At 41.0% G+C, this 27656-nt stretch overlaps 3 protein-coding genes across 6 annotated transcripts; all 3 read right to left on the bottom strand.

The window, feature by feature from the left end:
* Nucleotides 1–70: 70 nt before the first annotated feature.
* On the bottom strand, nucleotides 71–12931 carry LOC100644348. Of its 4 annotated transcripts, none has more exons than XM_003401521.4 (7): nucleotides 12311–12931; nucleotides 9328–9471; nucleotides 8628–8789; nucleotides 8047–8223; nucleotides 7515–7775; nucleotides 3836–4092; nucleotides 71–3517 (listed from the first exon to the last, which is right to left on the bottom strand). In XM_003401521.4, exons 1-7 carry the CDS (start codon nucleotides 12540–12542, stop codon nucleotides 3344–3346), a joined length of 1407 nt encoding a protein of 468 aa, XP_003401569.1. In that variant the 5' UTR covers nucleotides 12543–12931; the 3' UTR covers nucleotides 71–3343. The 4 variants fall into 4 exon arrangements, with proteins under 4 accessions (XP_003401569.1, XP_012172382.1, XP_012172383.1 ...); XM_012316992.3 differs by having other exon boundaries at nucleotides 71–3520; nucleotides 12311–12930; XM_012316993.3 differs by having other exon boundaries at nucleotides 71–3520; nucleotides 7632–7775; nucleotides 12311–12929.
* A 528-nt stretch (nucleotides 12932–13459) lies between these two features.
* On the bottom strand, nucleotides 13460–22752 carry LOC105666552. The gene is made up of 14 exons (XM_012316996.3): nucleotides 22622–22752; nucleotides 22441–22540; nucleotides 21495–22097; nucleotides 19853–21294; nucleotides 19587–19774; nucleotides 19251–19400; nucleotides 19134–19165; nucleotides 17378–17556; nucleotides 17002–17101; nucleotides 15362–16360; nucleotides 14641–15125; nucleotides 14405–14562; nucleotides 13869–14024; nucleotides 13460–13782 (listed from the first exon to the last, which is right to left on the bottom strand). The coding sequence occupies exons 1-14, from the start codon at nucleotides 22723–22725 to the stop codon at nucleotides 13670–13672; spliced, it is 4809 nt and encodes a 1602-aa protein (XP_012172386.2). The 5' UTR covers nucleotides 22726–22752; the 3' UTR covers nucleotides 13460–13669.
* Nucleotides 22753–22900: 148 nt separating this feature from the next.
* LOC125386410 (tenascin-like) lies at nucleotides 22901–26264 on the bottom strand. Its single transcript, XM_048412630.1, has 4 exons — nucleotides 26038–26264; nucleotides 25803–25881; nucleotides 24874–25334; nucleotides 22901–24766 (listed from the first exon to the last, which is right to left on the bottom strand). The coding sequence occupies exons 1-4, from the start codon at nucleotides 26193–26195 to the stop codon at nucleotides 23500–23502; spliced, it is 1965 nt and encodes a 654-aa protein (XP_048268587.1). The 5' UTR covers nucleotides 26196–26264; the 3' UTR covers nucleotides 22901–23499.
* Between the last annotated feature and the right edge of the window lie 1392 nt (nucleotides 26265–27656).

Raw genomic sequence — 27656 nt, 5'->3', positions numbered from 1 at the left:
AAAGCAAAAATAAAATTAAAAATAAAACAAACTTTTATGGATAGGGGGTGAAAGGTACAACAGTGGTATATGTATATCGAAAAACGAGCTTTATTCGCCCAACGACTATATTACAATTTTATTATACAGTAAACATTTAAAATAGAATAAAACGATAACGTTGAACATCGACCGTTTTTTGAATCTCTCTGTTCGTTTCTTCGGTTTTTAGAAATCAGGCAGGGGGTCGAGTCGAATCATCTCGTAATAATAATAATCATAATCATAATAATATGCGGGGTTGTGGCGATATAATTCATTAGAATTTAAATCCCTTCGGTGTGTTTTAATAGAGACTGGCAATCGTTCGAATACGATCGATTTCGATAGATTGGGTGTGTAATCGTCGCCATACCGCGCGCCTTTATATGCTCTGTTTTTTAAATCCTTTTTTTATCGTATCTCTTGTTTGCTGGGGAGGACATGAATGTGTGTTTTGTTTTTTTTGTGTGTGCGCGTGTGTATGTGTGTAACAATGATTCAATGACTTCGTTCACGCAAACACTTACAATGTAGAATCGCGTAGTCGCAAGAACGTTCTTAAGACTCTCGTTTCTATATCTTTTTTCTTCTTCTTCTTCTCTTTCTCTCTCTGTATTTCTGTTACTGTGTTTTTTTTCTTATTTTTCTTTTAGATTTATTTAGTTATTATTTGATCAGGAAAGGCAGCGTAATTATTCGAACACGAGATGTTGATACACGTTTTTTGATATTTTTCTCTTTTGTTTAATTGTTCTCTCGTTCTATATAGACAAGGGATGTTGCTCTCTCTCTCTCTCTCTCTCTTTTTATGGTTGTCAGTTTCGCTTTCGGTGAAATTCCACACAGCACCTCGTGCATGTTTGCTTTCTTACGTATATACATGTATATATAGAATATGTATATATAGAATATATATAATTTGCTTTTAACGATTGTTTTTATTTCTACAATTTACATTGGCGAGTCAAGCGACTCGAAAAAATCGTATGCACCGATGCAACGAGACGGTTTACATTGGCATTTAAACAAACAATTACAAAGAAAAAAAAGAAAGAAAGAGGATTCAACGACGATTAATTTAACAAACGGGAACAGAAACGTACTTAAATTATGTCGTTCATTTTTCATCCGTTTCTTCTCTGCAGAAATTACTCTTTCGTAATATTTCGTGATCGTATGCCATAAAGTAGCGGTTCGTCACGGATCGTCAAACGGGAACGAGAAATATTTAATTGTCTAATTTGCACAATGTATCTCGAACGAGTTGTTCAATTCGAGATAAATAATTTCGTATCTCTGAGGGAGTAACACACGACGAAACGAGTTTTCTTTCATTTTGATTTTCGTAACGCGTGTGTTCAAATTGGATTTTTGGTCAAAGTGCGTTCACCGAAGAAAAAGCGAGGGAAAAGAGAGAAACCGCTCGTGCTTCACGCAGTTTCGGTCGCAGAGAAGCGAGATTACGAGATCGCAATAGTGGTAGCACAGTTTTTTGCATATTTTCTTATTTTTTGTAGCGTTTTTTTTTGCACGATTCTTGCTGGTGCCACATCGTTGTGTGCGTCCAAGCACCAGCTCCATATCTTTCACGTTTTTCTATTTAGTTGTCACAGAGTAATTTACCTAAGATTAGAGGTATATTTAGCCTCGACCCACTCGAGAATGCCCTGCCAATTGTTTTTTTTTTATCGCTAAGTCGGTTCGAGCAAACGAAACGATCGAACGTATCGGTATATCAATATCTTTTTACACAAAACGAAATATGTACATGGACATAGCATGTTTTTTTCTTTGTGCTTTCTAAATACATGATAATACAAAGTTTGAGTTAATTTTCAGGCAAAACATTTATGGCAATTATTGTTCTCTTCTACCGAATATAACCATGTGATTTGGCATATTGCCGTAAATAGTTATAGAAATAATATGATAATTATTTTTCCATCTTTCTCTCTAGTATCTCGAACAATTCGTTTAAAACTGGCATTATTTTCTTCCATTGTTGATATGTGATTAAATGCATAGTAAGAAGTTATCGGTAAGGTACAAAGAAACAACGAGTAAGAACTATGTAGTTTAGCGTTGTGTTTCTTAAATCGGTAAAATCTTCGTTTGTAACCTAATTTCGTTCCTACTTGGAAAAATAATTAGACTGATACGTAAGTAAATCGTAGTAAACAGGGTATCGTGGTATCGTCGAAGAGTTAATTCACAAAGCATCGAACTGTTGACTCGAAGCTCGATTCTTTTTTTGTGTTCGATCACCCGCTTTTGCTCGCAATAATCGTTCGAATTATTGTAAAAAATTCTATCGTCGAACCAATGATCCGTAAATGCTTAAAAAATTTAAGCCGTAAAAAATCATCTGGAATACCAACTCCACTCTTCCTCTTGTCCGTAAAGGGACAAAAATTCGAAACGAGTTACAGCTATTATAAAATTTCGTGCTTTGCTGTTTTAATATCGTTTTACAAAGAAGGATAAAGGAACAGTTCAAAAAGTTTTAAAAGATTACAAGTTTTGCAAAAGTTTCGTAATTAGGAAATTCTATTTGGGAAGTAGCATTCGATCGAAAAATTTTTTGTCATTTAAAAATTATACTCTTGGAATTTATAACGCACGTAAATTATCCGAAAGATGTCATCTGAATTTTGTAACCATTACGGACAAAGAATCCTCCGCTACCGGATCAGAATTCCGCTGAAAACTTCTGAACCCTTAAATACACGGTACGTACCACCTCTATATTCAGGTACAACTTCGTATTCTCCCGCACCTACGTCCAGGTTTCACATATACTCCCGAATCTTACGTATTTTAGCACTGAACGATTTTAACTTCGATTCAATCTCGCGTTTTTATATTCATTTTTTAAATACTCAGAGCTGGCTTAACGTCCAGGTACATATCATTTTGCACCTAGCTTTAATAAAAACGTATCATTTTAGAGTAAATTCTAGGCCTTCGCGCGTGGCACAAGCAAAACTTCAACTTTAACAACTTAGCGATCTCCTTTGTACCTTTTGTCTACAGTTTCTTCTCATTCGAGCACCGCGTCCGTGACAGAGCATCTTACACGTGCACTTCCCTTTGTTTTAGCCGTTTATCTCTTAGGCGCGTGACGTTTTTAGCCATTTTATTTATTTATTTTTTCTTTTTTCTTAAACTCGGGACATTATCTTCTTGTTTTTGTTTTATACGATTCGGAACTGTGCTGCTACATGTTCATGTATTGAATTTACTAACGTCTCTTCACTGACTTGTAACCATTCGATTTGAGTCACGTGTGAGTTACGAGTTCGTCGATATTTCTAGTCCTTAACTACACTTGAAAGATGTCACCGGTGGCACGGGGTGCGATGTTCGTTTCGAAGATGGACGTTGTCGAGGTCGTGACGGGAACCATTTCACCGAATCTGGTCGCGTTCACGTTGGTTGTCGTAATAGCTGTCGTTTTCGCTGGCGTTTCTTCGGTCATGTCCGATGCGGTCGGCACCTGCTAGTGTACCCCAACGTTTCAATGCGGGACTGAGAATTATTTGGGATTTAAGTAGTGTTAGGGTAGCTTTAAAATTGGTTCAGATCGCTGAATACAGGGGGATAAATCGTGGAAGAAGAATTATAATTGTCAGACGTCTAAATTAATTTAGCTTCAGCTTGAAACACTTTTTTCAATACCGAATAGCTTGGCAGGCAATTGCGTTCTACTTGGTAAATTATAAATTCTTACGTTATAAGTTGTAATGTAAGTTGGCGTCGAAAGGATCAATTAGGTACTGAACGAATCGACGCACCTAATGTTTCTATAAAATACCTCGTTATAAAACACTTCCTTTCCTTCCTCCACGGATGGCAACAGCTCGTCCATAGAATGCGGAGTTCTAGGACTAGGCGTAGGGGCGATCTGTTGCTGTTGTTGCTGCTGTTGCTCCCGCTGTTTGGCCAGCCTGAGTTCCTGCAACGCCTGTCGTTGCTCCTTTTCGTTTCTCTCCTTTTCGAGCCGTCGAGCGCTGTAACTACGGGCCGAGGATGTCGAACTGTGAACCGACGTTAAGCTAGGGCGACGAGAACCTATCGAGGAAACAACGGGTAAAATTTTATTCCAGAAGTCGTGACAGAGAATTATACGTCCAATCCCCATCCGCCCCCCTGCCGTCACCCGGCTGTTCCCTCCCGCTACGCTAAGAGTCAATTAGCTAGGCTTAGAGATCAATCAGAAATACGAAATCTAATTGCGACTGCTCGGCTAATACCAGCGTGACTCTCGGCCTCTGTAAAACGTTTCTATCGATCGTTTCTATCAATATTCGGCTATACATATAGGAGCGGTATGTAGTTACTGGTGCTGGTTGTCGAATCAACGAGATCCCTCGGTCGCTAACTAATTATTCGTACATGGAAGTATGCAAGCTCGATGGTCGCATCAGTTGATTTCTTTAATTTTACAAGATCGTCGAACGTAGAAGCTTTTGACGCTTTGTGCTGTGATTATTTTCGGCAAAGCCGATAGGGAAAAGAAAGAGGCTCGAAATTAGGATTCCGCGCGAGACAGGCGAATTTCAAAGAGAGTTGCGAACGGGAATTAAGTTTGTAGAAAGTGGATAAGAATCAGAAGGAAAACGAACGGATGTGAAATGTTTTTTGCCTGTTGATCGAAGAAATTTGGGACTTTGACTTTTCGGTGTTCGAGTGACTGTGCAAATTGTCATCGTGTAGATATTGTCCATCGACAGCGAGCATTGCATGGTGTTATGTAACGTAAGAGGAATAACAAGCGGCCTTTTTCAGCATGAAGCAAACACGTACGAAAGCGAACGCTCACAATCTTTCCTCCACGTTTGCGTTTTTGAATCGCTAACACGGTGAACATTTTCTGCATTGTACGATGTTTTGATCGTGTAGTTTCGTGCAATTTCGAGTGGATGTCGAAGCAAACAAAATATACGCAGGCCGTTATTAATAATTCCGAACAAATTCTTGATCCTCGTTAGGAATTTAATTTCGCGAAATTATTACGTGAACGTAAGAGCCGTTGCGCGTATATACGTGTACGTGTACGCGGGGATGCGAACATGCTAGCGAGCTGTTTAAGTGTTTCTAAATCACGGAGCTTGTTAGCGGTTCTTATTGATTGACAACGCGTACAAAAGGCGACAGAAAATGCAGCCAGACAGAGAAAGAGTAACAGTTATACGCGTGCATCCTGTTGCATATAGAGAAGCTTCGTTCGAGATATCTACGTCTGTCCTTCGATTTCCAGCAGGCGCATTCAGCATATATAAAATCCGTGCACAATTATTTCCATTTTTTTTTTCAAAACACGTAGGTCATTCTTTTAATGTAATCGATCCTTTATCGAAGCAACTTTTGATCGTCGTCGAAACTTGTAAAATCGATCTTTAATAAACACACAGAGAAGTGAGAAAGCAACGAACAGGCAAATAGAAGACGAATATACTATATATTTTTTTCATTTTATTCCTTAGCGTTCGTTCTCGTTACAGCTGTTGACAAAAAAGAAAAGAAAAATAAGCGGCGACTTTTTTAAAGCGCAGTAAATAAAATGTAGTAGCGGAAAAACGTAGCAGCGGAAAAACGTAGCAGCGGAAGAACGTAGTAGCGGAAAAACGTAGCAGCGGAAGAACGTGGCAGCGGTAAAACGTAGCAGCTGAAAAACGTAGCAGACTTAATTAGAAAATTTAATTTTCTCCCGTTTCCCCACCACTCGATTTTGCGTAGTGAAAGAAAAGTAGATGCGTTCGTTAAAAATTCGGCGCGTTTAAGTTAAAATTGGTAAAAGAAGCTGACCCCTCGCATGCGAACCGGCACTGTACTTTTTTTTATTTTGCGTGCGTGTGCGGCGAGCTAGCTAGTGCGTAAAGATTTCGTGTCTCTCTACGTCTTACCAGAGAACGTTCGTTCGTTAACGAGCAACGAAATCGGCCGCTGCCATCTTGCTATCTCGTAACACACTCGTGCAGCGCTTTATATTATATTGGATACACATTAGAATCACATTTCACGTGACAATGTAGCATTTGTGTTTGATTCACGATATAAATATGCCACACGTATGTGTACGTGGTTTTTCTTATCGGTAAATTATTCTTTTTTATCTATTCGGGATGAGTGTGTAAGATACGACTTCGGAGGAGTGATACATATACGCAGATATTGTTTTTTTGTTTTCTTTTTTTTGCTCCTGTAATTTTGGGATTATCCGGATCGGTAGTACTGTCACGACCATTGTTAGGCGAATGTAACGCAATTCGAACAAAAATTCCAACGTTCTAACCGTGGGAAAACAACAGAGAAAGAAGGGTGGGTTGTTCGTGTCCAGGAGGATAAAACGTGATCGGAGTTCGCGTTTTCCTCGTTCCTTTAAGCCTCGTCGTGATATCGATTTTGCTTCGGTGTAATCAAAGATCGTTACATAAGAGTCAATATAGGACAACGAGACGAATAATGGAACGCGGTGAACACGAGGGGGAAGCTGGATAATCGGGGTGCTAAATATCAATAACAACGACTACGACACAACAGCGACAACGGTATGGCACGACTCAAAGCACCACCACCATCTTCTTCTTCGTCATCGTTGTCGCCCGCTTGAGAGGCGACTCGTGCAGGATAGAATGCGAAAAAATGGTGAGAGAAGGACAAGAAATAAAATGACGATAGATTCGTGTAGAAAACAGACAAAAGAAATTAGAATTAAGAAGGTGATCGTTATAGAATTAGGAAAGATATTCGCGATTTCACGTGGTCAATCGCTTTAACTTCTTTCCAAAGCTAAATTTTTTATGTCTACGTCAAAATTCGCGAAACACTCTACGATCAACACTTTGAGGTCGTATCGAGCTCAGACGTGGGTGTCTTGTAATCGGAATTAATTTTCATCGAAGAAACACTAATAATCTAATGAAACGTAATGTCCAAATAATCAAAATAAAATTCAACCATACTATATTTGGTACACTGACTCGTATCAATAATTGAATATCACGATGCATTAGACATTGTCGTTGGATATATTCCTTATTAAAAGTTAAATGTTCGAGTGTTCTTTACTAACGTAGTTGGCAGAAATGTACATCTTATTTACTTATATAAGAAATAATACACTATAATGCACGAAAAAAATGTTCGTTAGCTCAATATGATATAAAATCAGAATTGTTCTTTAGTGTCCGAGAATTGTCGTATGATTGGAACATAAAATTGATAAAAGAGCAGACATACAACCGCAAAGGGTTAAACCTTAAACGAATGACGAAAGAAAGAGGACGGGGCGATTCGAACGAGTCGAAGAAGAAGAAGAAGAAGTAGAAGAAGAAGAAAAAGAAAAAGAAGAAGAAGAAGAGGAAGAGGAAGAAGAATACGTAGAAACAGAAGACACACAGATGGTGTAGAGAATGTGAGAGACGCGGACAGATAAAAGTGAGAATAGAAGACAGAAAAGGATAGTTAGAAAGAGATCGTTGATCGTCTACCGAGGCCGTCGGACGATCCCTCAGCTACGTCGCTAAGGGTACGTCGATGCTTGTTCCCGCCTTTGGTCGCCTGCAGGTGACACGATATAAGCAAGATGGCGGCGGCACGTGCCGCACCTGCTCTCGACGCTGGTACCAGTGGACCACGGCTACCACCACTACTTGGCCTCCTCGAGAACGCGTAGGTCAAAGGTCCCCCTGTGCTGCTCCTCTGACTGGAGCGCGAGGATGGTCGGCCACCGTGAAGAGTCAGTGGGATACCTGTTGGGTCGTTTTCGTTAAGAATAATATTTCCTATGGGAATTTGGACTCTTCTGTCGTTCTGAATTTGAATTTTAATCGCCTAACTCCTTTGATATACAATTTTTTTCGACCTAATGAAAATTGTTTCGCTATGAAGTAAAGAGCCCGTATGTTCGACATTATGGTACTATACAGAATACAACTACATGTTTTCGTAGGTATTCAAATATTTTATTTGAGCGAGTGACTGTTTGTATCTTGATCGTCGATCGTTTAAACGAGTACTCACCTGTGTCGCTAGAGAACAACATGGGCGGCGCGTGATTGGCGTTGGCATAGTGCCGTGGCCTTGAGTATCTCGCACGACTGAATAACTTGAGCACGAAGCATATCATCGCTGTGAATACCGCTATTCCTGATGCTATGCAGAGCAGGGTAGGAATATCGGTCGTTATCAGCACCAGATCTGCCAACAGATTACAATGCTATGTTTCAATTCCGAACTTGGCTTCTTTAGAAGTGTGTGCATGCTTACGAAAAACTATTTTATGCGACGTTGATTCGTATCTTGACTGTATCAGTGCATACAACGATTGGTCACTGAATTAGAACTAAGTGCATGCAGAAAATTCACTTTTCGAACTACGATGTTATAATTTGTCATAAATGGTAAATTGTCCTTGGTGGCATAAATCGTTACTATTTAAATTGCAATATGAATATGAAAGGGAACAGAAACTAGAATCTATGTCGTATATGTATGTAATGAAGATTCTTTTCCTCGTAATTAGATATTTCACGTATGAAGGTCGGGTACGGTTGACTTTGGCGATGATGTAATCAGTGTGACAATAAGTTGGCACAGTGTACCTTCGGCGCAGAACACCTTCTTGTTAGGCCTGGATAGGGCGACCCTATGGTAACCTTGTTCGCAGTCGCACACAGCATTGTGCTGCACCTGGGTGCAGGTCGAGTGTTGATCCGCAAAAGTGCAAGTCGCGCGATAGAAACATTGCTCCCCGAGTCTTTTAGCTGGAAAACCGGTTACTTGTTACTTGTTTTGTCGTTGCTTTTATCAAAACGTGATACGTTTTCGATCTTCCATGTGGGATGATAATGCGAATATGTCGAAATATTCCACGCGATACTGTGTTCTTAGGTAAAAACAAAATCAAATATGCTATATATTTAACGTTCGAGAAAGAAGTATACGAATAAATGGTCAACGATTGATTTTCTTTAAATTCGAAGAAATAAGTATCGAAGCGACGAGTTTAGAATTAATTGCGCTATTCAAAAATAGAAGGAAAATTACATAAGAAAAATAGGCATCCAATTGATTCTCATCAAACTTAAAGAAACGCGTCGAAGCAACGAATCGAGTTGTCGAATAATCGCCGCGAGATGAAGATGAGAACCACGTAAAACATAGTCGTTCGGATTGGACAGAATAATCCACGTTTATTTTTTCCACTTTAGCGGTCTGCGTTACCGCGGTAATTCTCGCTATCGGGACGATCTACTTGAAGGTGAAAATAACATGGAATCGGGTGTGAAACGAGCTACGTACGTTTGGCACATCCTTTGGTAGGCCCGAGACGAACTGGATAGAATTTCTCGCACTCGCAGAAACCAGTGACTGTGTCGCAGAACACGTGCTGCAGTTCCGGATTGCACGAGACATCGCACGGCGAGCCCAGGTACTGCCCCTTCGCTGAAAACAGACGAAATCGATAGCATACCGGATTATCTACAACGTTTCTCAATAGTAGATGAAATATGTAGGTTGTTTCCTTAAATAGCGTACGCTATTGTTCCAGACGACTATCGTATCGGGGCCACGCTCCGTACTTTCTTCCGTCCAAATTTCAGAATTCCATTGATCGCACGGTAAAATTCAGTTTTATTCAATTTCAATCAACTTGCGACCAAGTCGTGTCTCCCTATCGCCACAAAATTTGTTTGATTCGAGAAAGATGTGATACGATCGTTGTTACTTGTAAAAGATTGCCTTCTTTTTCTCTTTAGTTGAAACTAGCGCGAGATCGACAAACAGAAAATTCAATTGTCACAAAAATTGAGACACGCAACTTTGTAGCAGGGATAATAATCATTTTTCACAGATAGCTACGCGCCACAGCTACCTTAGTGGTAACATTTTTGCAGAAGAAGGTCCATTCATTCCGAAGAGTGCTCTCAGTTATTTTCGTTATTGTCACTGTCGCTTCGGTCTCCAATGGAGGTATCGTTCCTCTTTCAACTATTATTCCCGGTTTCGATACGCGTCTTTGTTCTGCTTTTGACGTGCAGCCTAGGCGCGTTGTCACGGGCGTCTGTTTGTCGAGCCACGAATGCGCATACATTCTGAACGATTAACGAAGCAAAGAAGCCATTGTTATACACTCTATCCAGGCCACTTTCTCGCATCAAAAGATGTTTGATATCTGGCGCGCTTTTGTAAATGATGTCGGAACTGCGTCGATTTTCCAATGATTCTATATATCGTGGTTCTAAATTCAGGGAAGAAAAGTCAGGGAGATTTTGTGGCTCGAAATAAGACGAGAATCAAGAACGACGAAATCGCGTCGAAGGCCTCATTTTTTAAAATTGTGTTTCAAACTTGTGAATTTAGGATCATCACAGTGTGTAATTCTAACACGAAATGGTGAAATATTCGGCCATATTTCGGTGAAATATAAATTCACAATAAGTTTATGCACGGATGAATTATATTATTCTATTAGCCGTTAACCGAATGATTAATGTAACTTGTTTTCATCCAAGGAAAACTGACGGAGAAAATTAGCAGGACATATTTCCTCGGGATAATTGCGCCGTTTGTGTCAGGTTACCAGGCGCAGGCACTGAGCCAGACAAGTATCGATTTCTCCTTAATTATCACGTTATATCGTTATTAAATGTATCATGGCATGGGTCAGGTTTAAGAAGGTAACATAACGATGATCAGCTACGTTGGCAAACGTTCAGAAACACATGCTAAACTGCGGTATATCGTGTCACGTTCTCGCGTGTACCCTAATTAAGCGCATCGAGGGCGCACGGGATGGTGCAACGGAGAACATCTTACGTACGAGTTTTCGCCTAGAAATAGGTTTCTTCGTTCCTAGCCCAGAGCTCGCGTTTGCCCTGATCGATCGATCGTTCGAACTGCAGATGAATGGGAGGAGGTCGAGCCCAGCTGTGTTGCGTAAATAACGGAGCACGCAGAATTATGCTTTTTGACCTGATTCAGGAAGTTCACGACGCGCGATCATTAGGCTACGATTCGCCAATGTGTGTGTATGTGTTTTCACCGCTCATCGAACTCTACTTCAGAGCGGAGATTTCCTGCGAATGTCGTCAAGGAAATAAGAGCGAATGACGCACCATATTTCTCCTTCTTTAACGTTTGTCTCCTTCTACCGTTACTCCTTCTCTGCGTTACGTGTCACGGGCTGAAGGGAGCGGAGAAGAAGGAGAAACAGAGATCTTTTTGAAATCTCACGCAGCTGCAGGCAGTGTGCAAACTCCCACATGCAGACATTGAGAGAGCTTGCAGCATCCATTAAAATCAATACCGGCAGCGTGGTTGGCGCGAAAATCAAGAGGGACCAGTTTCTTCTTGCCCTTGCATCTATGCGCAGGCGCACTCGCGAATTTTGACGTGAAATATTTTGTCTTCCTTTATTTTTATTACTCTCTTCGACTTTGATGCTTTCCCACGATCATCAATGCGATTTCTACGAGATTGCGTCACAATTTGGGATTCGATGAATACGAGAAAACATTGACACGATCTCACGATCAGTTAGAATATCGTCTGTCGTATCAGAAGATTTGTACACGACCGCAAGTTCGATGATTGGATTCGGAGAAGAACGAGGAAAGCATCGCTGAATTTTGTAGTTTGTAACATTTACCATCTGCTCTCTCGTTGGATTTAACGAGGCAGACAAGGGTTACTTATCGTCTAACAGAGGCAAAACGTCTAGATGACGATAACAATGACAGTAACAAGTGTTTGCACCCTGGCTGAAGATTCTGGAGCAAAGTGTTTGCACGCTCGTACAGAGCATGCGCGAAGAAGGCGAGGCAAGAATCCCGTGGCACACGCGTTTCTTCGATCGTCCTTGTTTCACGAGAAAAGTAACAGGATCGGTGGGAATCATTTTCTAAGTAGTATATGATTATCTAATAGTAACTCTTGTACCGATCAGCGATCGATACATTGAATTGTGAGACCGTTCGCGTTATTAAGACTTTCGTTAGTTCCTGTTGCTCATCCTCTCTCCCGTTCCACTACACCACTTGTCGTCAAAGACTCGTTACGAACATAGTCCATATCGCCTACCAATGTATCAAACTGCAAAATCCAAGCAGACGTCCCTAACTCGATATCTCGTAATATCATCAGTCTCAGAGAACTCGACGTTCTCACCAGTCTTACCAGTTTCGGAGAAGCCGATAGCTTTCTTTAGAATCGTAATACCGTACTGCGTCGAATTAACGATATCGAGCATTTACGGTTTCTGGTCCACGAGTGGAACACTCACCCGCAGTGATGTTGTGTTCGAGGTAGTCCTGGTCGTCGTCATACACGTCGTCGTCGGCGTCGTCGTCGTCGTAGCTGGATCCGCGCACGTCATCACCTGCCAGTAATCTGCGGGTCAGGCGATCCGGGTGCGTGTCGCAACTGCAGCCGGATACCAGGAAAACGAAGCAGATGAGAAGCAGGAGCCAGGAACGGCAGCAGGTCAGTCTCAGGGCGGAGGGAAGTGCGCTCATCGCCCCCGCGGCGCGAGTCAACCCCCGAAACCGACCACCGGCGGCGCATCGACATCCTTCCCCGTCGCCTGCCCTCCCCCTCCCCCCTCCCACCCTCCTGCACGCCCTCTCGCTCTCGACGCCTCTGACAAGCGCCTTATATCGCGTCGAACCGTCTGTAAAACACCTTGGCCACGACAACACCAGCGGTTCACCTCGACTCCGACACACGTACTATTCAAACACGCGTCGTCTTTCTCGTTATCTTTGTTTCTGTCTTCAGCAGCGGTAACTCGTAGGCAGCAGCAGCACGACCGACGACGGCGACTGTCTGACTGTCGGCAGAGTACCACCGCGGTTTTCGGTTCCGTGCTCCCCCGTTCACTGACGCCTTCCTTCCGCTAGTCGGTCGACCACCGCGACTGCAGCTGCGCGATGCCACCCGTTGACCCCTTCCTTTCTCCTCCCTTTGTGCCGCGTCGATCGAGATCAGGGCTGCTCCGTCCTCTCGTCGTCGTCCAACTTCCAGCTACCAGGGGGTGAAGGATTATTGGTTTGTTACCTTTCCAGCCGGCTACCTTGAAACCAACGCGATTTGAATTATACGTATGCGATCGTGCGCGCCGATATTTCGGTTAGTCCGCTGCCGTCCGGCTACCTAGTTCTCAGCATTGTGCTTCGTCTTGGTTTTGGAGGGTGGTCGCTCTTTGCAGGTCAGGATCTGAAAGAATGTCGATCTCGATTCCTCGATTATGCACAGTGTGTATGTACGTTTCGCGATCGTTTTCGTTCGACGATGTTTTCCATGTTGACGTTGACGGTATATCTACATGATTATATGGAAGGCGTAATGGAGGATCGTGGATCGCATTGGGAATCATTCGGCTTCGTTCGACGTTGCTGTAGGATATTGGTATGGTTAATCGAGTACAGTCTTCTTCTTTTCTTTTGTAGAACGTTTTCGTATATTTAATACAGAAGGTAGCGTTTCAAGTATTAATACTATCGTCGTAGGTGTTCCGTTTTTCACGCGATGATATCGTACACCTCCTGAAGCTTGTATATCGTCTGTATATCTTCGTATCCTCCGAGAATTTACTAGGAGAAAATTCTCGTTCAAATACCGATTCGTACTTTTCTTGTTTGTTCTAATTTATCCCAGTGTCGTTCACGATTGCATCGTGACTTTCCTCTTCCGAAATGAGACATTCGTTTGCTTCGTGTGTGATAGTTTCTTGATACAGATCATTTTGCACGATGGCTGAAGAAACAAAAACAAAAAGATTAAAAGAGGAAATCACGTTGTTTATCGTGTTATTATTTTATTATTAATTCTTATCGTAATACCTGCGCGCGTCTTTATTTTCCGTTGTCTACGAATGAAGAAATACGCTGCCGTTGTTGCGGTCGCTATTATTACGATCGTAATTGCTGTTAATGTTCCAACCATCCTGGACACTGTGTTGATGTTGCTGTGATACATAGATAGGTAGCATGGCGATTCTTGAAATAGAACATACAACTATGCAATAGAGAATTTTCGATATAAAATTAGACTTTTCTACGAAAGTATTTGAATCTCTATAGAAACCTCGTATGAATTACGTGTATTATATAAGTTTGTATATTTGTTTCTGTATTTCACGTTATATAACTTGCATAGTCTTTGTGTTATATAAAATATTCCCAAATACGATCAGTATTGCTACAAGACGCAATTATCGTGATTATATTAGCAAAATATGAAATGAATCTGGAATTAGATTATTCAGCGCAAGTTACAGCGTGTGGCAGTGGATTTACGTAATTGTGAAAGATATAAAGCTTTTTTACTATAGGGGAACAGTCATATTTTAGTAATAGCGAATATATTAAGAAAGTACCTCTTTCGACAAAGCAACCAACCGTCGATGGACCATGGTCGGAGGTTATAGTAAAGCAGAAACTTTTGTTGCCCTCTGTGTCGTTGCATTGGTAGCAATACGGTGCGTAATGTCTGGCATCCATTTGTGTGCTATTCGTCTCATTGTGGACCGTAAGTCTATAAACATTTTTCTTTTAAAAGTTCATTAAATCTGTACTTCAATGCAAAACAAATTCGTATTACCATTATACTCACCGATTGACGGTCTTATCGTCGAAATCCATTACTAAAATGCACACAGTGGGTTGGTCACAATCCCACCCTGTCCATCCGTAAGAACATTCACACGGTTTCTCGTCCTCCACGCATACTCCATGACCTTTGCAAACGCGTGTACACGGCTTAACGCAGATACCATTCGCACTTATTTCGAAGCCAATATCGCATCGGCACTCGTTTGGTGCCACGCATTTTCCGTTCTCGCAGCTATTTTCGCAAAATGCTACGCACGAGCCTTCGGATTCCTTGACGAAACCTTCTAAACACTGGCATACATGTGGCGCAACGCAGATACCGTTTTCACAGGAGGAACAGGTTGGCATGCACCGACCATCTGAAGATCGTGTGTAGTTGTCATTGCAAGTGCAGAAATTCGGCGCCGTGCATTTACCATGTTTGCAATTTGGTTCGCAGATAGGTTCACAGGCTGATGTATATCCATCTGTGATTTTGTCTAGGACCTATATATATATATAAAGGATATGATAAGAGAGTGAAAAACTATTATGTGCACAAATATCGGATAAGTCTTATTTTCCAAGCTAGGAACAATTTAATTTCACACTAGATATGCCTGTACGCATGCAATCCACTTGTACATCAGCGTATGCGTGTGGGTAACCGGCAGGGACCAAAATTTGGATTCTAAAGCTCCTAGTTAAAAAGACACGAATTGAAAGATTACAGTTGTACTCACTTCGTTTTCCTTCACGTTCGTATCGATCGTTCGATATCCATCGAAGCAACTGCAAGTGTCCGGTGCCACGCATGTTCCGCCAGGTTCACAAGGAATCTTGCAAAACGGTACGCACGTTCGTTCCTTTTCCTCGAACCAGTAACCCTCCATGCAGTTGCAAACTCCTGGCGCGGTGCACGCTCCGTTTCCGCAAGGTTTCTCGCAAATTGGTTCGCACACGTGTTTCATCGTGTCATCTCCGCTAACTTGGTAGCCGTCGTGGCAAGAACAGATATCAGGTGCTGTGCAGGTCCCATTTACGCAAGCCTTTTCGCACATGGGCTCGCAAACATACTTGGAATCGTTCAATAATCCGTAACCTGGGTCGCAGCTGCAGATTTCCGGGGCGATACAAGTTCCATTCACGCAGGATTCGCTACAGATCGGCTCACAGTCCTTGGCCTCGTTCTGTTGGTATCCTGGGTTGCATGTACAATTGTTTGGTGCCGTGCAATTGCCGTATTTACAAGGTTGCTCGCACTTGGGCGTGCAGGTGAACATATCCACAGGTTCGTAACCGTCGTTGCAAGTGCAAACATCCGGCGCTGTGCACTTGCCATTTTCACATGGCATTTTACAAATCGGCTTGCACAGTAAATCGGATAGCTCGTAGCCTGGATTGCAGACGCAATGGTTCGGCCCCATGCAACGAGCATTTAGTTGTTCGCAATTTTGCTGGCAAACTGGTTGACAGTGCAACGTGTCAGAAGACAATTCGTAACCAATGTTGCATATGCATTTATTAGGAGACTGGCAAACGCCGTTCGTGCAGTTCCCTTCGCATACTGGCTCGCACAAGAATGATAGATACTGGTGGCTAAATCCTTGTTCGCATTCGCACGTATTTGGTTTTACGCATCTTCCGTTGATGCAAGGAACCGAGCATACTGGCACGCAGACGTTGTCGTTTTTCACGTAGCCGCTGCAGCACTTTTTCTCGGTCACCCAAGTGGTTCTGTACTGAAAACCAGAAGAGATTGATGTTAAGCTGTAATAGCGATTCTCATCGATAGACTGTGCATATTTATGCATTTATGACATGTAGATAATATCTTTATTGCTTCGCTTACAAATTATAAGGCATTGTGCTTCTTTGGTTTGTTTCGGTCTCAATTACTATCTAATACTTGGTTATTACTATATTACATATCGCACATCCGCTTCCTATTAGCGATTTAATAGGAGACAGCCATCTTTTATTATCCACATTACAACACATCCTTAATAGGCATTAATTAATGTGCACAAATGCAAAAATATATATATATATATAACATCATATATATAACATCAAAAGTAAAGTACATATTATTATATTTGAAGACTACAGGAAAACAACATGATAAGACGCATTTTCTACTTTTTACACGCAGTTTTGAGATTCAGCGAGCTATCGATCAATCTTATATTACCAAAATTGTTCGTACAATTGGTTTTAGAGCTAGGCATATTTTACCCTTATTAGGCCTAAATGTTTCATTCCCTCAAAATTTTGATTGACTAGCAAATTAGGAATTAAAAGGATTAAAGATACAGAGTATATCACAGGTAAGAAAATAGTCACTGGACGTTCATGACTTTGATCTTTCCCTGTTTCATACCTCGCTCCTGTAGTTTGTTCGAGTCTTAATCACATAAAAAAGTCCCCATTTCCGAGCCCTGTATGTTTCCGTATACGGCACGAATCGTTCTTCCCTCCGACTGAAACAAAAAAGTTCCTTTGTCATTCGTTTGCAACCTTGTACGATCTTCTTGTACAGCAGATCTCCATTCATCTGAATTTCATTTATTGGAATGAAATCTTGGTTAATGCCTAATTAATTGAACTTTTTCCACTTAAAATCAATCATTTCTATCGTGTGAACGAGAAATGATAGGTAGGTTATATGAATTGCAATTATACAAACTGTTTGTCCAATAAGTTTAAATAAACGCAGTTCAACCGTACACCGAAGAATATGGTAGTTTCTATGTTACCTGAAGCTCACGGTGCACTCATGATCCGAATCATTCAACTCGTTTTTCGGTTGTCTGGTCGACCACGACGACATTATTACGCCTGTTATAAGGATAGAGTTTATAAAAACTATACCACCAATGTATCTCATATTTCTCGTCCTTTTGTTCATACGAGCAATTTGATACTGAAACTGATGCTAAATGCTACAATTGATGGGCTCGACTTCTTTTATCTGTTTCGCGTTATCGACAGGATGCTCGATATCGCGGAGGCTCAGACAATTTTGTTGTCAGAGTTGATCGAGTTACACAGAGGATCCTTCGTCACAAATTTTAACCAACCGTGGGCAACCTGGCTCGTTTATACCCGGAGTGAAATTTTATTTTTGAATATCTTGGAAAAAGGGGATGGGTGGGAAAGAGATCCAGGTTCCGTTGCCTAAAGAAGTAGGCACTAATGGATTCTTCGAATCAACAAGAATTTGGTTCAAGTAAGTTTGTTCGAGAACAGTAAACAATAAAAATTTCTCTTGTGCTCAAACATAGGTTGTGCACAAACAACTCAGGTTGCCTACGAAAGGTGCAAAAAATATGCTTTCCCACGGAAGGTTAACAGGATTTTTGCTTTATCTCTTGGTTGATATGTATAAACATGGGGGAAAGTAAATAATACTCACATGTATCTCATAGATTTGCGGAATTACCACTCCTTAGCTGATTATATCTTTGTATAAAAATAATAAGCATATATACTTCTGCTCGTTTACTTTATCGGTAATTACAATGATAATGTCAGGTTGTTAAACGAAAAATAAATTTAATATATAAAGGTGATTAAACGCATTCGGCATTCCATTTAACACTAGAATTACCACATCAGTCAAATTGACTGGTTTTACAATTTTATTTTAAAATTCCTACTTCGTGTTATATTTTTTCCGCAATGATATAATGACTTTCGCAATGATAACTAAAAGAATAATATAATGAATGTTATTTTGTTTTTATGTATTCAAATTGAAAATAATTTTGTACCAAGGCTATTTATACCAAAACCAGTCAAGATGACTTGTCGAAGTGTAAAAGGGTTCTGTAATCTGTTTATCGAACCCCAATTAACCAGTTTCCTCGTTTCGTACAATATCGCACACGTTTTTAAAATCTTTACTGCGTATCATTCAATATGACGATATCAGTTATCAGAAAAATTGCGGATCGATCGCTAGATGCTAACACTAGAAATACCACACTAGTCAAAACGATTGATTCTACTATTTTATAAATATGTCAACCCTCGTTTAGGGATCATGGTCTCAGCTGAATTAATAATACTAAAAATATACTACATAACATGGAATTCCTTCTGTAAGAAAGTAATAAATCAAAAAATATAAAAATATTCTATTATTACGTATTTTTTAAAGACCAATCATTTTGACTAGTTGTAGTAGAAATAGCTTCGTGTTAACTATCGGTAGTTCTAGTGTTAGAAACTTTTTAATGCACGAATTTTCTTAAAAGAGATTATGAATGAAGTTTTTCAATTCTAGATCTGGTAGCCTTTATAAATTTTAAGCAATGAAACAAATTATTATTTTGAAAAGTGAGAGGGATTGAGTTAGATTGAAACTTAGCCTGATGGAATATGTGACAAACGTTTTATTTATAAAATATATTTTACATGCACCGTTAATGGCTTAACAAAGAGGTGAAACGACGAATAAAGTTCGTCTTCCAGTTACAGGCTGCTATCCTCTTCAGGCGTTAATGAGACTTGTCCCCGGGTCGACGTTGTTGGCGTATTATCTGCGTTTGCAAACGACAATTCAAAAATTGCGTTTTTAGAAACTCTCATTTGAAAACTTTGATGACGTAGTGATACATTAATTACCAGAAGAAATTTTCTTTTTCAAGCTCGTTCGTATCAACATGTAGATTGTAACGGCGCTACCAGTAATCGCCGTAGCACCCACGATTCCAGATATCGATGCATAACTTAGGCCTTTCGTGCGTGTTGCGTACACTCGATAACAGTTGGAATCTACAATGTAGTGTCGCAATTTAAAAAATGTAACAGATAGAATTCGCACGAAAGATTCGTGTAAAGCGATAACGAATCGACAAAAAAGATTATTTAATTGATTAATTCGTAACAAAGTTAATTATTATTACTGATATTCGTAACAAAATTTGTAATCTCTGAAAAGTAATTAGAAGCTTGTTTTACTCCGAGAAAGTTGTTCATTTATAGCTGTACCGATCAGACAGGAGATCGTATCATCCTCTGTATTGTTCTCGTACTTTCCAAAGCACAAAGTCTCGTTACTGATTTTGTCTAAACAATCGTGGTGGCACATTGGACTATTTTCAATTACGTAAGCGATTGTGTTGTTTACATCGTACTCGATGTTCGATCTGCAATGAAAAGAACGTGAAAATATACAAAATGCACATAATGTACAAAAATATTATGTAAAAGTTTTCAATACTTACGCGTTTAAGCGTTCGCTTGTGTGGTTCATCGTTGCGATACAAAATCGTGTTTCCCCACAGTCCATCCCATCCCATCCGTAATAACAGTGGCAGTTTCTGTTATTGACATCGCAAACTCCATGGTCGTTGCAATTATTCTTACACGCGCTGACACAGTCGTTACCGTCGTTTGAATTACCAGTATCTGTTTTCACAAAACCAGCGTTGCATCGACAATCACCGGGTGCTACGCATACTCCATTGAAGCAACTCTTGCAGTACGGTTCGCAGACGCTTCGATTTTCTTTTTCCATTAGAACGAAACCTTCGTCACATTCACAGACTTCAGGTTGCACACAGGATCCGTTGTTGCAAAATTCGCAGAATGGCTGACAGTGACCTTCTGCGTCTTTCGTGTAACCCGCGTGGCAAGTGCACTCGTTCGGAGATGCGCAGGTACCGTTTCCGCAATCAAAGTCGCAGACAGGTTCACAGGTAAACGCAGTCTCGTTACCCACCGATTCATAACCCTCTTTGCATTTGCAGCTGTCTGGTGCAACGCAGATCCCATTAACACCGCACGATACCGTGCATACAGGTTCGCAAACGTTCGGGATGTCCCACGATAGACTGTAACCTTCCTTGCAATTGCATTTCTCCGGTGCGCTGCAGAATCCATTCTCACAAGGTTGTGTACAAACAGGTTCGCAAACATTTGAATTATTCTTCGAGGATCGATAGCCTGGTTCGCACGTGCACTCGTTTGGACGAGTGCAATATCCGTTGACACAGCCTTCCTCGCAGATCGGTCCACAAGCATTGAAGTTATTTTCCAGTTGCCGGTACCCTACTAGACACTTGCATTTGTTGGGTTCGCTGCAGAATCCATTGAAGCACAAGCGGTCGCAGACAGGTTCGCAGATGGTACTAGAATTGTGTGAGAATTTGTAGCCAGAATTGCAAGCGCATATCCCGGGAGCACCGCAGTACCCGTTGATACACGGCTCTGTACACACAGGCTCGCACACGGTCCGGTTTTTTTTCGAGTATCCATCGTTGCAAGCGCATTCGTTAGGTCTAACGCAAGTTCCAAAGTGACATTCTTCTTCGCACGTCGGTTCACAGACGAAGGGGTCGTCTGCGGTTAGATGGTAGCCGTTTACGCAAGCACATATGTTGTGGCCGATACAGTGTCCGTATTCGCAAGGCTTTTCGCAGATAGGTACACAATGATTCGTTGTGTGAGGTTTATAGCCTGGGTTACATTTGCATGTATCTGGATAACTGCAGTACCCATTCACGCAACCTTCTTCGCAGACAGGCTCACAAACGTTCCCCTTAGTTTTTGATTTTGCGTAACCAGGATGGCAGTTACATTCATTTGGCGCACTGCAGTATCCGTTTACGCAGGTCTGCTCGCAGATAGGTATACAGGCCGATTTATTGGCGAAGAATTCCGTATTCTAAACATAGAAGCACTTCTTCTGTCGTATTTCTTCATACTTTGAATATTTTCGTTTGATTTATTTCATTAAAATATTTGTCCTTTTTTACCGATATTGAATAAATTTCAAAAATCGACATTCTACTGTAATTATCAACGTAGATTCAGAATTTTCTTCGAACTTTCACGTAACAATTCAAGAATTTATTTTACACTTACCATTATGTAACTCCTATTATCAAATCGATAGCCCTCGACGCAAGTGCAGATGTCAGGAGCAGTGCACTCTCCGTACGGTGCGCAAGGAATTTCGCAAAATGGCACGCACAGATGTTTCGAGTTCTCGTCTGTTTGTACGTAGCCATCGTGACAAGTGCAGGTATTAGGCCCCGTACATTTGCCGTTCACACAAATTTTCTCGCAGACTGGCTCGCAGGTGTACGTCGAATTACCCAGTAACTTGTAACCTTTGTTACAAGTGCAACGTTCCGGTGCTCCACAGAAGCCATTTATGCATGGCTTACTGCAGATCGGTTGGCAGTCTTTAATACCCGGTATCCTTTGGTATCCCGGATTGCATTTGCACTCGTACGGAGTCATGCATTTTCCATTTTCACAGTCAGGACAAAATGGTTCGCAAACATGTTTATTTGCTGTAGACGAAACGTAGTTCATGTAACAGTCACAAAAGTGATCGTTACCGTACACTCCCTCGACGCAATAGCCATTCGTGCACTCAGGAGAGCAGACAGGGTAGCATTCGTTGAATTTCATTTCATACGTAGGGCAGCACATTTTCTCAATACGATAGTCGGTGTAATACTAGAAATATTTTTTAAGCATGTACATTTTTGTCTTATCAGTTTGTAATACGTGCATAAATGGGGCGTTTTTATGCAGGTAGAATCTTATGATCATGATCATCTCTTATGAGAGAATTTAAAGGTGTAGAAATACACAAAGGGTTCCAAAATGTTTCATTAACGAGGCATTAGCTACGAGATATAAATATTCCAAGCACATACTATACTCGTTATAATCTATATACTGTGTGAAATAAATCTTTGCTTGCGTATATACACAAAAATATGAATTTGCATAAATATCACTAGTCTACTAATTTCGACGAAAATGGAAATTCTTCGCGTAGAATCAAATGGTTTACCTCTTTTCTGTATTTCCATCGGTATTTTGTTTCGTAAAAAATTGCCCATTTACTGACTCGATAACTCTCTCTGTATGAGACGTTCCGTGACGCTCTGAAGCTAAGAAGAAGTACAGTGACGATTAAATCGATTTGTTTTAAATCAGTTTGTTCATTTTTTTCAAAGACAAGGAGAATATACCTGATCAACTTGTCGCAACGTGATTTGTTTATACGGTATAGATCCGACTCGACTTCACATACTTGGAGAAAAATAGCGAGAAGTATGACGTAAAGAAATGTCATTTTGAGATTTGTCTCGTTCTGACGCGTTCTGTATTAATGAATGAACGATACTAAAGCATTCGTTCTCTGCAGTGTTTCATATCTTATACAATATGAAACGAAACAGGATGTTCAGAGATATCTCTCTCTCTCTCTAACTCATCACTAAGAATTCGCAAAAGTATATGTCATTCCGTTTCCGTATATATCTGTTTTATTCACAAATAATCGTATAAAGATTAAAAGATACTGTACAATCGAAGGCTAGTGCCGAGGATATTCTCGAATCGCTGCTTCGTATCAACTACGACACGTGCATACATTTGCAATCATACAGTTCGGTATACAGTAAGATATACATTCGGATTTACTACGCGTTTATTATCGAGGTAGGTACTTTATAAGCGAGCAAATAGTCGACTGTTATTTCGCTTGAGTCCGCTTATTTCTTAGTTACCTCAAAGATACGAGTGAGAAATATTGAATGTGAGCGAAACGGTCTCGCCTAATGACCATCTTCTAATCGCCTATCATTCGTGTAACTCGAATTTGTTCAAATACGGTCATGTTTGGTATGATCTTCGTCGGAAAAGTCTTCGACGGTTGCTACAATAATTCCACTATTATAATATAAATTAAACAATTAGAAAATTTTATTTCTCACAGCTTGATAACTGGTATAGAAAATCCACGCGAATGAAAAAACGCTTCTATTAACTGAGGATCGTACATATTTTACTCGGATATATCTGTGACTATACGGCACATAACGAAGAAATAGAGCGAAGAAACAAATTAAACGGCGACGCATCTTTGCCTGCCCTTGACGCCAGCTTCTTTCCTGTAACCAGGATTGCAGATGCACATGTTTGGCGCCGTACAAACACCATTATGGCATCCACCCATGCATACTGGTACGCATCTTGTTCGAGTGATGTCGGAAGGACTCAAGATGTAGCCACGTTTGCACGTGCACTGATTAAAGCCGGTGCAATCTCCGTTGATGCACGGCAGTTCGCACATAGCCTCTCCCGTGGTTCCCCTTTGAGGAATGCATCTTCCAGTGTCGGGATCGACTATATATCCAAAGTTGCAGACGCAACGATTGGGACCAACGCAACTACCGTTTGATCCGCAGTCGGGTTGGCATTGTGACTGGGTTGGCTGGCGGGGCTGTAAGTCAGGACACCTTCCGGTGACAGGATCGACGGGCATTCCGTAGTTGCAGATGCACATGTCAGGACCGGCGCAAAAGCCGTTGATGCCACAACCGTTTCTGCATTCGAAGGAATTGGACAACGGAATGCATCTCCTAGTATCTGGGTCCAAGCGGTATCCTAGATTGCACGAGCATCTGTTGGGACCTACGCACCTGGCGTTTGGACCGCAATCGAACTGACAATCAGAGACCTTCGACTCGGATTGCGTGTTGACGCATCTGCCATTGGAGTCGTGGGAATAGCCAAGGTTACACTTGCAAACGCCTGGTGTAACGCATACGCCATTCGCACAGTCTTGTGGACAATCTGGGACACAGTTCTTATTGCCATCTAGAACGTAACCTGGACTACAATTACAGATTCCAGGGGCTACACATTCGCCATTGATGCAACCTTGAACACACTCCGGAATGCATTTGTTGGTGGAGTCGAGGGTAAAGCCTGGTTTACATTTACAGACTCCAGGAGCTACGCATTCGCCATTCGCGCAACCTTGAACACACTCTGGGACGCATTTGTTGGTTGGGTCGAGGGTAAAGCCTGGTATACATTTACAGACACCTGGAGATACGCATTCGCCATTGGTGCAACCCTGAGGACAGTCTGGAACGCATCTGTTGGTGGAATCGAGGGTAAAGCCTGGTTTACATCTACAGACACTAGGTGCAATACATTCTCCGTTGATGCAGCCTTGAGGACACTCTGGAACGCATCTGTTGGTCGAATCGAGTGTAAAGCCTGGTTTACATTTACAGACATTGGGCGCGATGCATTCGCCATTGGAGCAACCAGAAGGACAGCTGGGCACACAGGATTCCGTATCACCTGAAGGATTAATGTACCTGTAAAGAAACAATTCGCTGGTTTATGAGTCTCGCACACGCTAGCCTTGGCAATACGTTTGCTAATAACGTTCAACCATTTGAAATCTTCAAGTTTGTCAATTTACCCTTCGTGACAAGTGCACATTCCAGGAGCAGTGCATTCCCCGTTGCGACAACCATTTTCGCAAACGGGTACGCACTCTTTGCCCTCGATCCCAGTGAAACCTTCGGGCGAGGGTTGAATCACGTATCCTTCTCTGCATCTGCATACTCGAGGTGCCACGCACTCGCCATTTTTACAGCCACCGGGGCAGATAGGCTTGCAGTTGCCGTTTTCTTCTTCGTAGCCCAATTTACAAGTGCACACGTTCGGCGAGAAGCAATAGGCGTCCTTTTGGCATGGTTGTTCGCAAGAGGGCACGCAGACGCCCTTCTGTGCAATCCAGCCTGGAGAACAGGTGCATACGTTTGGTCCAGTGCATTCTCCACCTAAACATCCATCGATGCAGAGAGGATTGCAATCGCCGGAAGTGGAGCTACGTTCGTAGCCGTCGCAACAATCCAGAATCGTGATCCATCCACCTTTCTAGCGGTGAAAAGGGAAGGAATATACAATGAGAGTATTTGAACGTTTATCATAGAAGATCTTTATATCTATATTGTGTGTGTGTGTGTGAATCGAAAACTTATTGAGGAATATACAGAGACTATGATATAGTTTACTCTAACATTAAGAAATATCTCAAGTTCGAACAAAATATTAAAAAATTGTTACTGGTACACACGATCTTTTATCTCGACTTTATACTACTCGTATTTCAAAATATTACAAATCTTTTTTATCTGCTAAAATGCGAAGGATTAAGTATTTTTGGAATACTTCTATTGCCTGCAGAGATGTAAACTATTCTACCTAGTTCTACCGTGCTATGGCTAAAGATGAAAAGATAGAATTTCATAAAAAAAAAAAAAAAAAAAAAAAAGAAAATGAAACGTGTCACTGAGAAATATGAATATGTGTTAAACTTTTGGAACTACTGTGTGGTACATTTACCGTGCCTTCTTGCGGCGTCGAAGGAAGTGTATTGTGAGGGAACTGACCCGTGGCGTTCAATGCTAACGCATCCGCGTAGCTGAAAAAAAGCAAAGAAAATGAACGAATTCAGTGGGCGTCGTGGCGATAACCAGGGTTAAACGTCGCGTCGTGCTCGTTGCATATTTGCATCGTTGCGGTTTAACGCGGAAAAACATCCGTCGTTTTCGTTATCGAATTTTCTCGTTCCACTCACCGTATCCTTTTGTAGCAAAGTCCAGCCTGTACGGTGCTGTTCAAGACAGGATTCGGTCGATCGTGGTGAACGTGACGGCCCTTGACACCTTCGATGGCCAAGGTGTCAGATACCAACAATGTCCAAAGAACCGAACTGACGAATAACGTTTTGTACATGTTGAATGCGCGAGCACCAGTGGACTACTGGTTTCTTATTTTCTCGATGCGCAGGATTACATCTCTTTTGATAACGTTTCGGGGTCACCGCGGAGCCACGGCGTCTCTTTCGATTGCGTAGCTGTTCGTAGAAGTGTTTATGAACTGACAGCATTCGTGTGTCGAAATTCAGCGAATTATACGCCCCTCCTCCCGTTCATCGAGATTTTTAAAAATTATCGAAGGTAGTGGAAAGTCAGCTATACAGGGTGTAAAAATAAGCGTATATTTATAAGCTAACTGCGGATATTTACGCGTCTATAGAAAATTTAAAGATGCAAGAATGCACAGAATGCACGTAATATCAAAAACATACATAAGATGATCAAAGTAGAATAGTCGCTACAATATTTAGCGGATGAAATAAATCTTTGTATACTCGTGTCCGTAAAAATATGGATCTGCATAAATATTTGCAGCTTATTTGAAAGAAAGTTACGATATAAAGCAACGAAGAAAGTTCACGTGTAAAAATGTCGCTCAAGATTTATTTTCCAAGTCAGAAATAATCCAAGTTCACCTTAACAATACGTTAGTAGTTGACATAGGCCAGTGAGTTAGTTGACGAACCTTTTTCTTTATTTCAGCCACATTTCCAGTTTTTTCACTCCGAGGAAGCAAACGATAATAGAATTTCGATCGTCATATTTAATTTTACATCAGGGTGAGAATGATGGAATGTGAGTGAAATAAAGAAAAAGATTCGTCAGCTGATTCATTGATACACGCAGATATCGATATATTTTTTAGCGTGTAAAAATAAATGACTTAGAACTTGAGAAACAGACCAGGAAGTTTGTTCACTGTCTTGATATCTAAAATAATGTTTCATAAATATCGCTCACTCGCTCTTTTTATGCACCCTGTATATCGTTCCGATTTATCATAATTATTTCCTTTTTTTATCGTATTTAAAAAACATTTCCGGACTCTAATTAAAAATTCACTCGTAGAAATTGGTAATCATTTCCTTTAATTATTATTATGAATAACGAGATTCGTTTCTATCGATTAAAAAGGTCAAAAGTAGAACGGAATGAAAAGATCGGAAACACGTGAGAGTGAAAACCAGATTCATTTGGATTTCCGTGTGCAGGTTCTCCGAATTATACATATTTTTAGATTTATTTGAAACTCGCTTTCTAAAATCACATAGTCCAGCTTCGTTACAATGTTAATAAAATTTTCAAGTTGTACGCTTTTTATTATCATTATGTTTTTTGTATAACAGACATGATATATTCATAAAAAGTGTCTATAAGTACTTGATAACTTTCGTCAGCCACTGTATACGAACAACGCGTGAATCTTGTATATTGCCAGTTTATATAATCCATCGATACTGTTGCTTCAAAGAGGATGCAGTGCACGAACGAGATAAAGCGAGTAAGCGGGAGAGACGGTATGATGCTGTCCTATTTA

This window comes from Bombus terrestris, chromosome 15 (genome assembly GCF_910591885.1).
Source record: "Bombus terrestris chromosome 15, iyBomTerr1.2, whole genome shotgun sequence".
NCBI lineage: Eukaryota > Metazoa > Arthropoda > Insecta > Hymenoptera > Apidae > Bombus > Bombus terrestris.
Note: the sequence above shows the minus strand (reverse complement) of the source record. Positions and strands in the feature narration are given on the sequence as shown.

Coding starts and splice junctions, on each gene's coding strand:
- LOC105666552 (XM_012316996.3), bottom strand. CDS start 22,725: ATGACATTTCTTTACGTCATACTTCTCGCTATTTTTCTCCAAGTATGT. Junction 17,557..19,133: donor CAACGTCGACCCGGGGACAA/GTCTCATTAACG, acceptor TGTAGCATTTAG/CATCAGTTTCAGTATCAAAT. Junction 14,563..14,640: donor GACGATAAGACCGTCAATCG/GTGAGTATAATG, acceptor AAATGTTTATAG/ACTTACGGTCCACAATGAGA.
- LOC125386410 (XM_048412630.1), bottom strand. CDS start 26,195: ATGTACAAAACGTTATTCGTCAGTTCGGTTCTTTGGACATTGTTGGTA. Junction 25,882..26,037: donor CTTTGCTACAAAAGGATACG/GTGAGTGGAACG, acceptor GCTTTTTTTCAG/CTACGCGGATGCGTTAGCAT. Junction 25,335..25,802: donor CGACGCCGCAAGAAGGCACG/GTAAATGTACCA, acceptor TTTCACCGCTAG/AAAGGTGGATGGATCACGAT.
- LOC100644348 (XM_012316992.3), bottom strand. CDS start 12,542: ATGAGCGCACTTCCCTCCGCCCTGAGACTGACCTGCTGCCGTTCCTGG. Junction 9,472..12,310: donor CGAACACAACATCACTGCGG/GTGAGTGTTCCA, acceptor GTCTGTTTTCAG/CGAAGGGGCAGTACCTGGGC. Junction 3,521..3,835: donor AGGAAGTGTTTTATAACGAG/GTATTTTATAGA, acceptor GGGGTACACTAG/CAGGTGCCGACCGCATCGGA.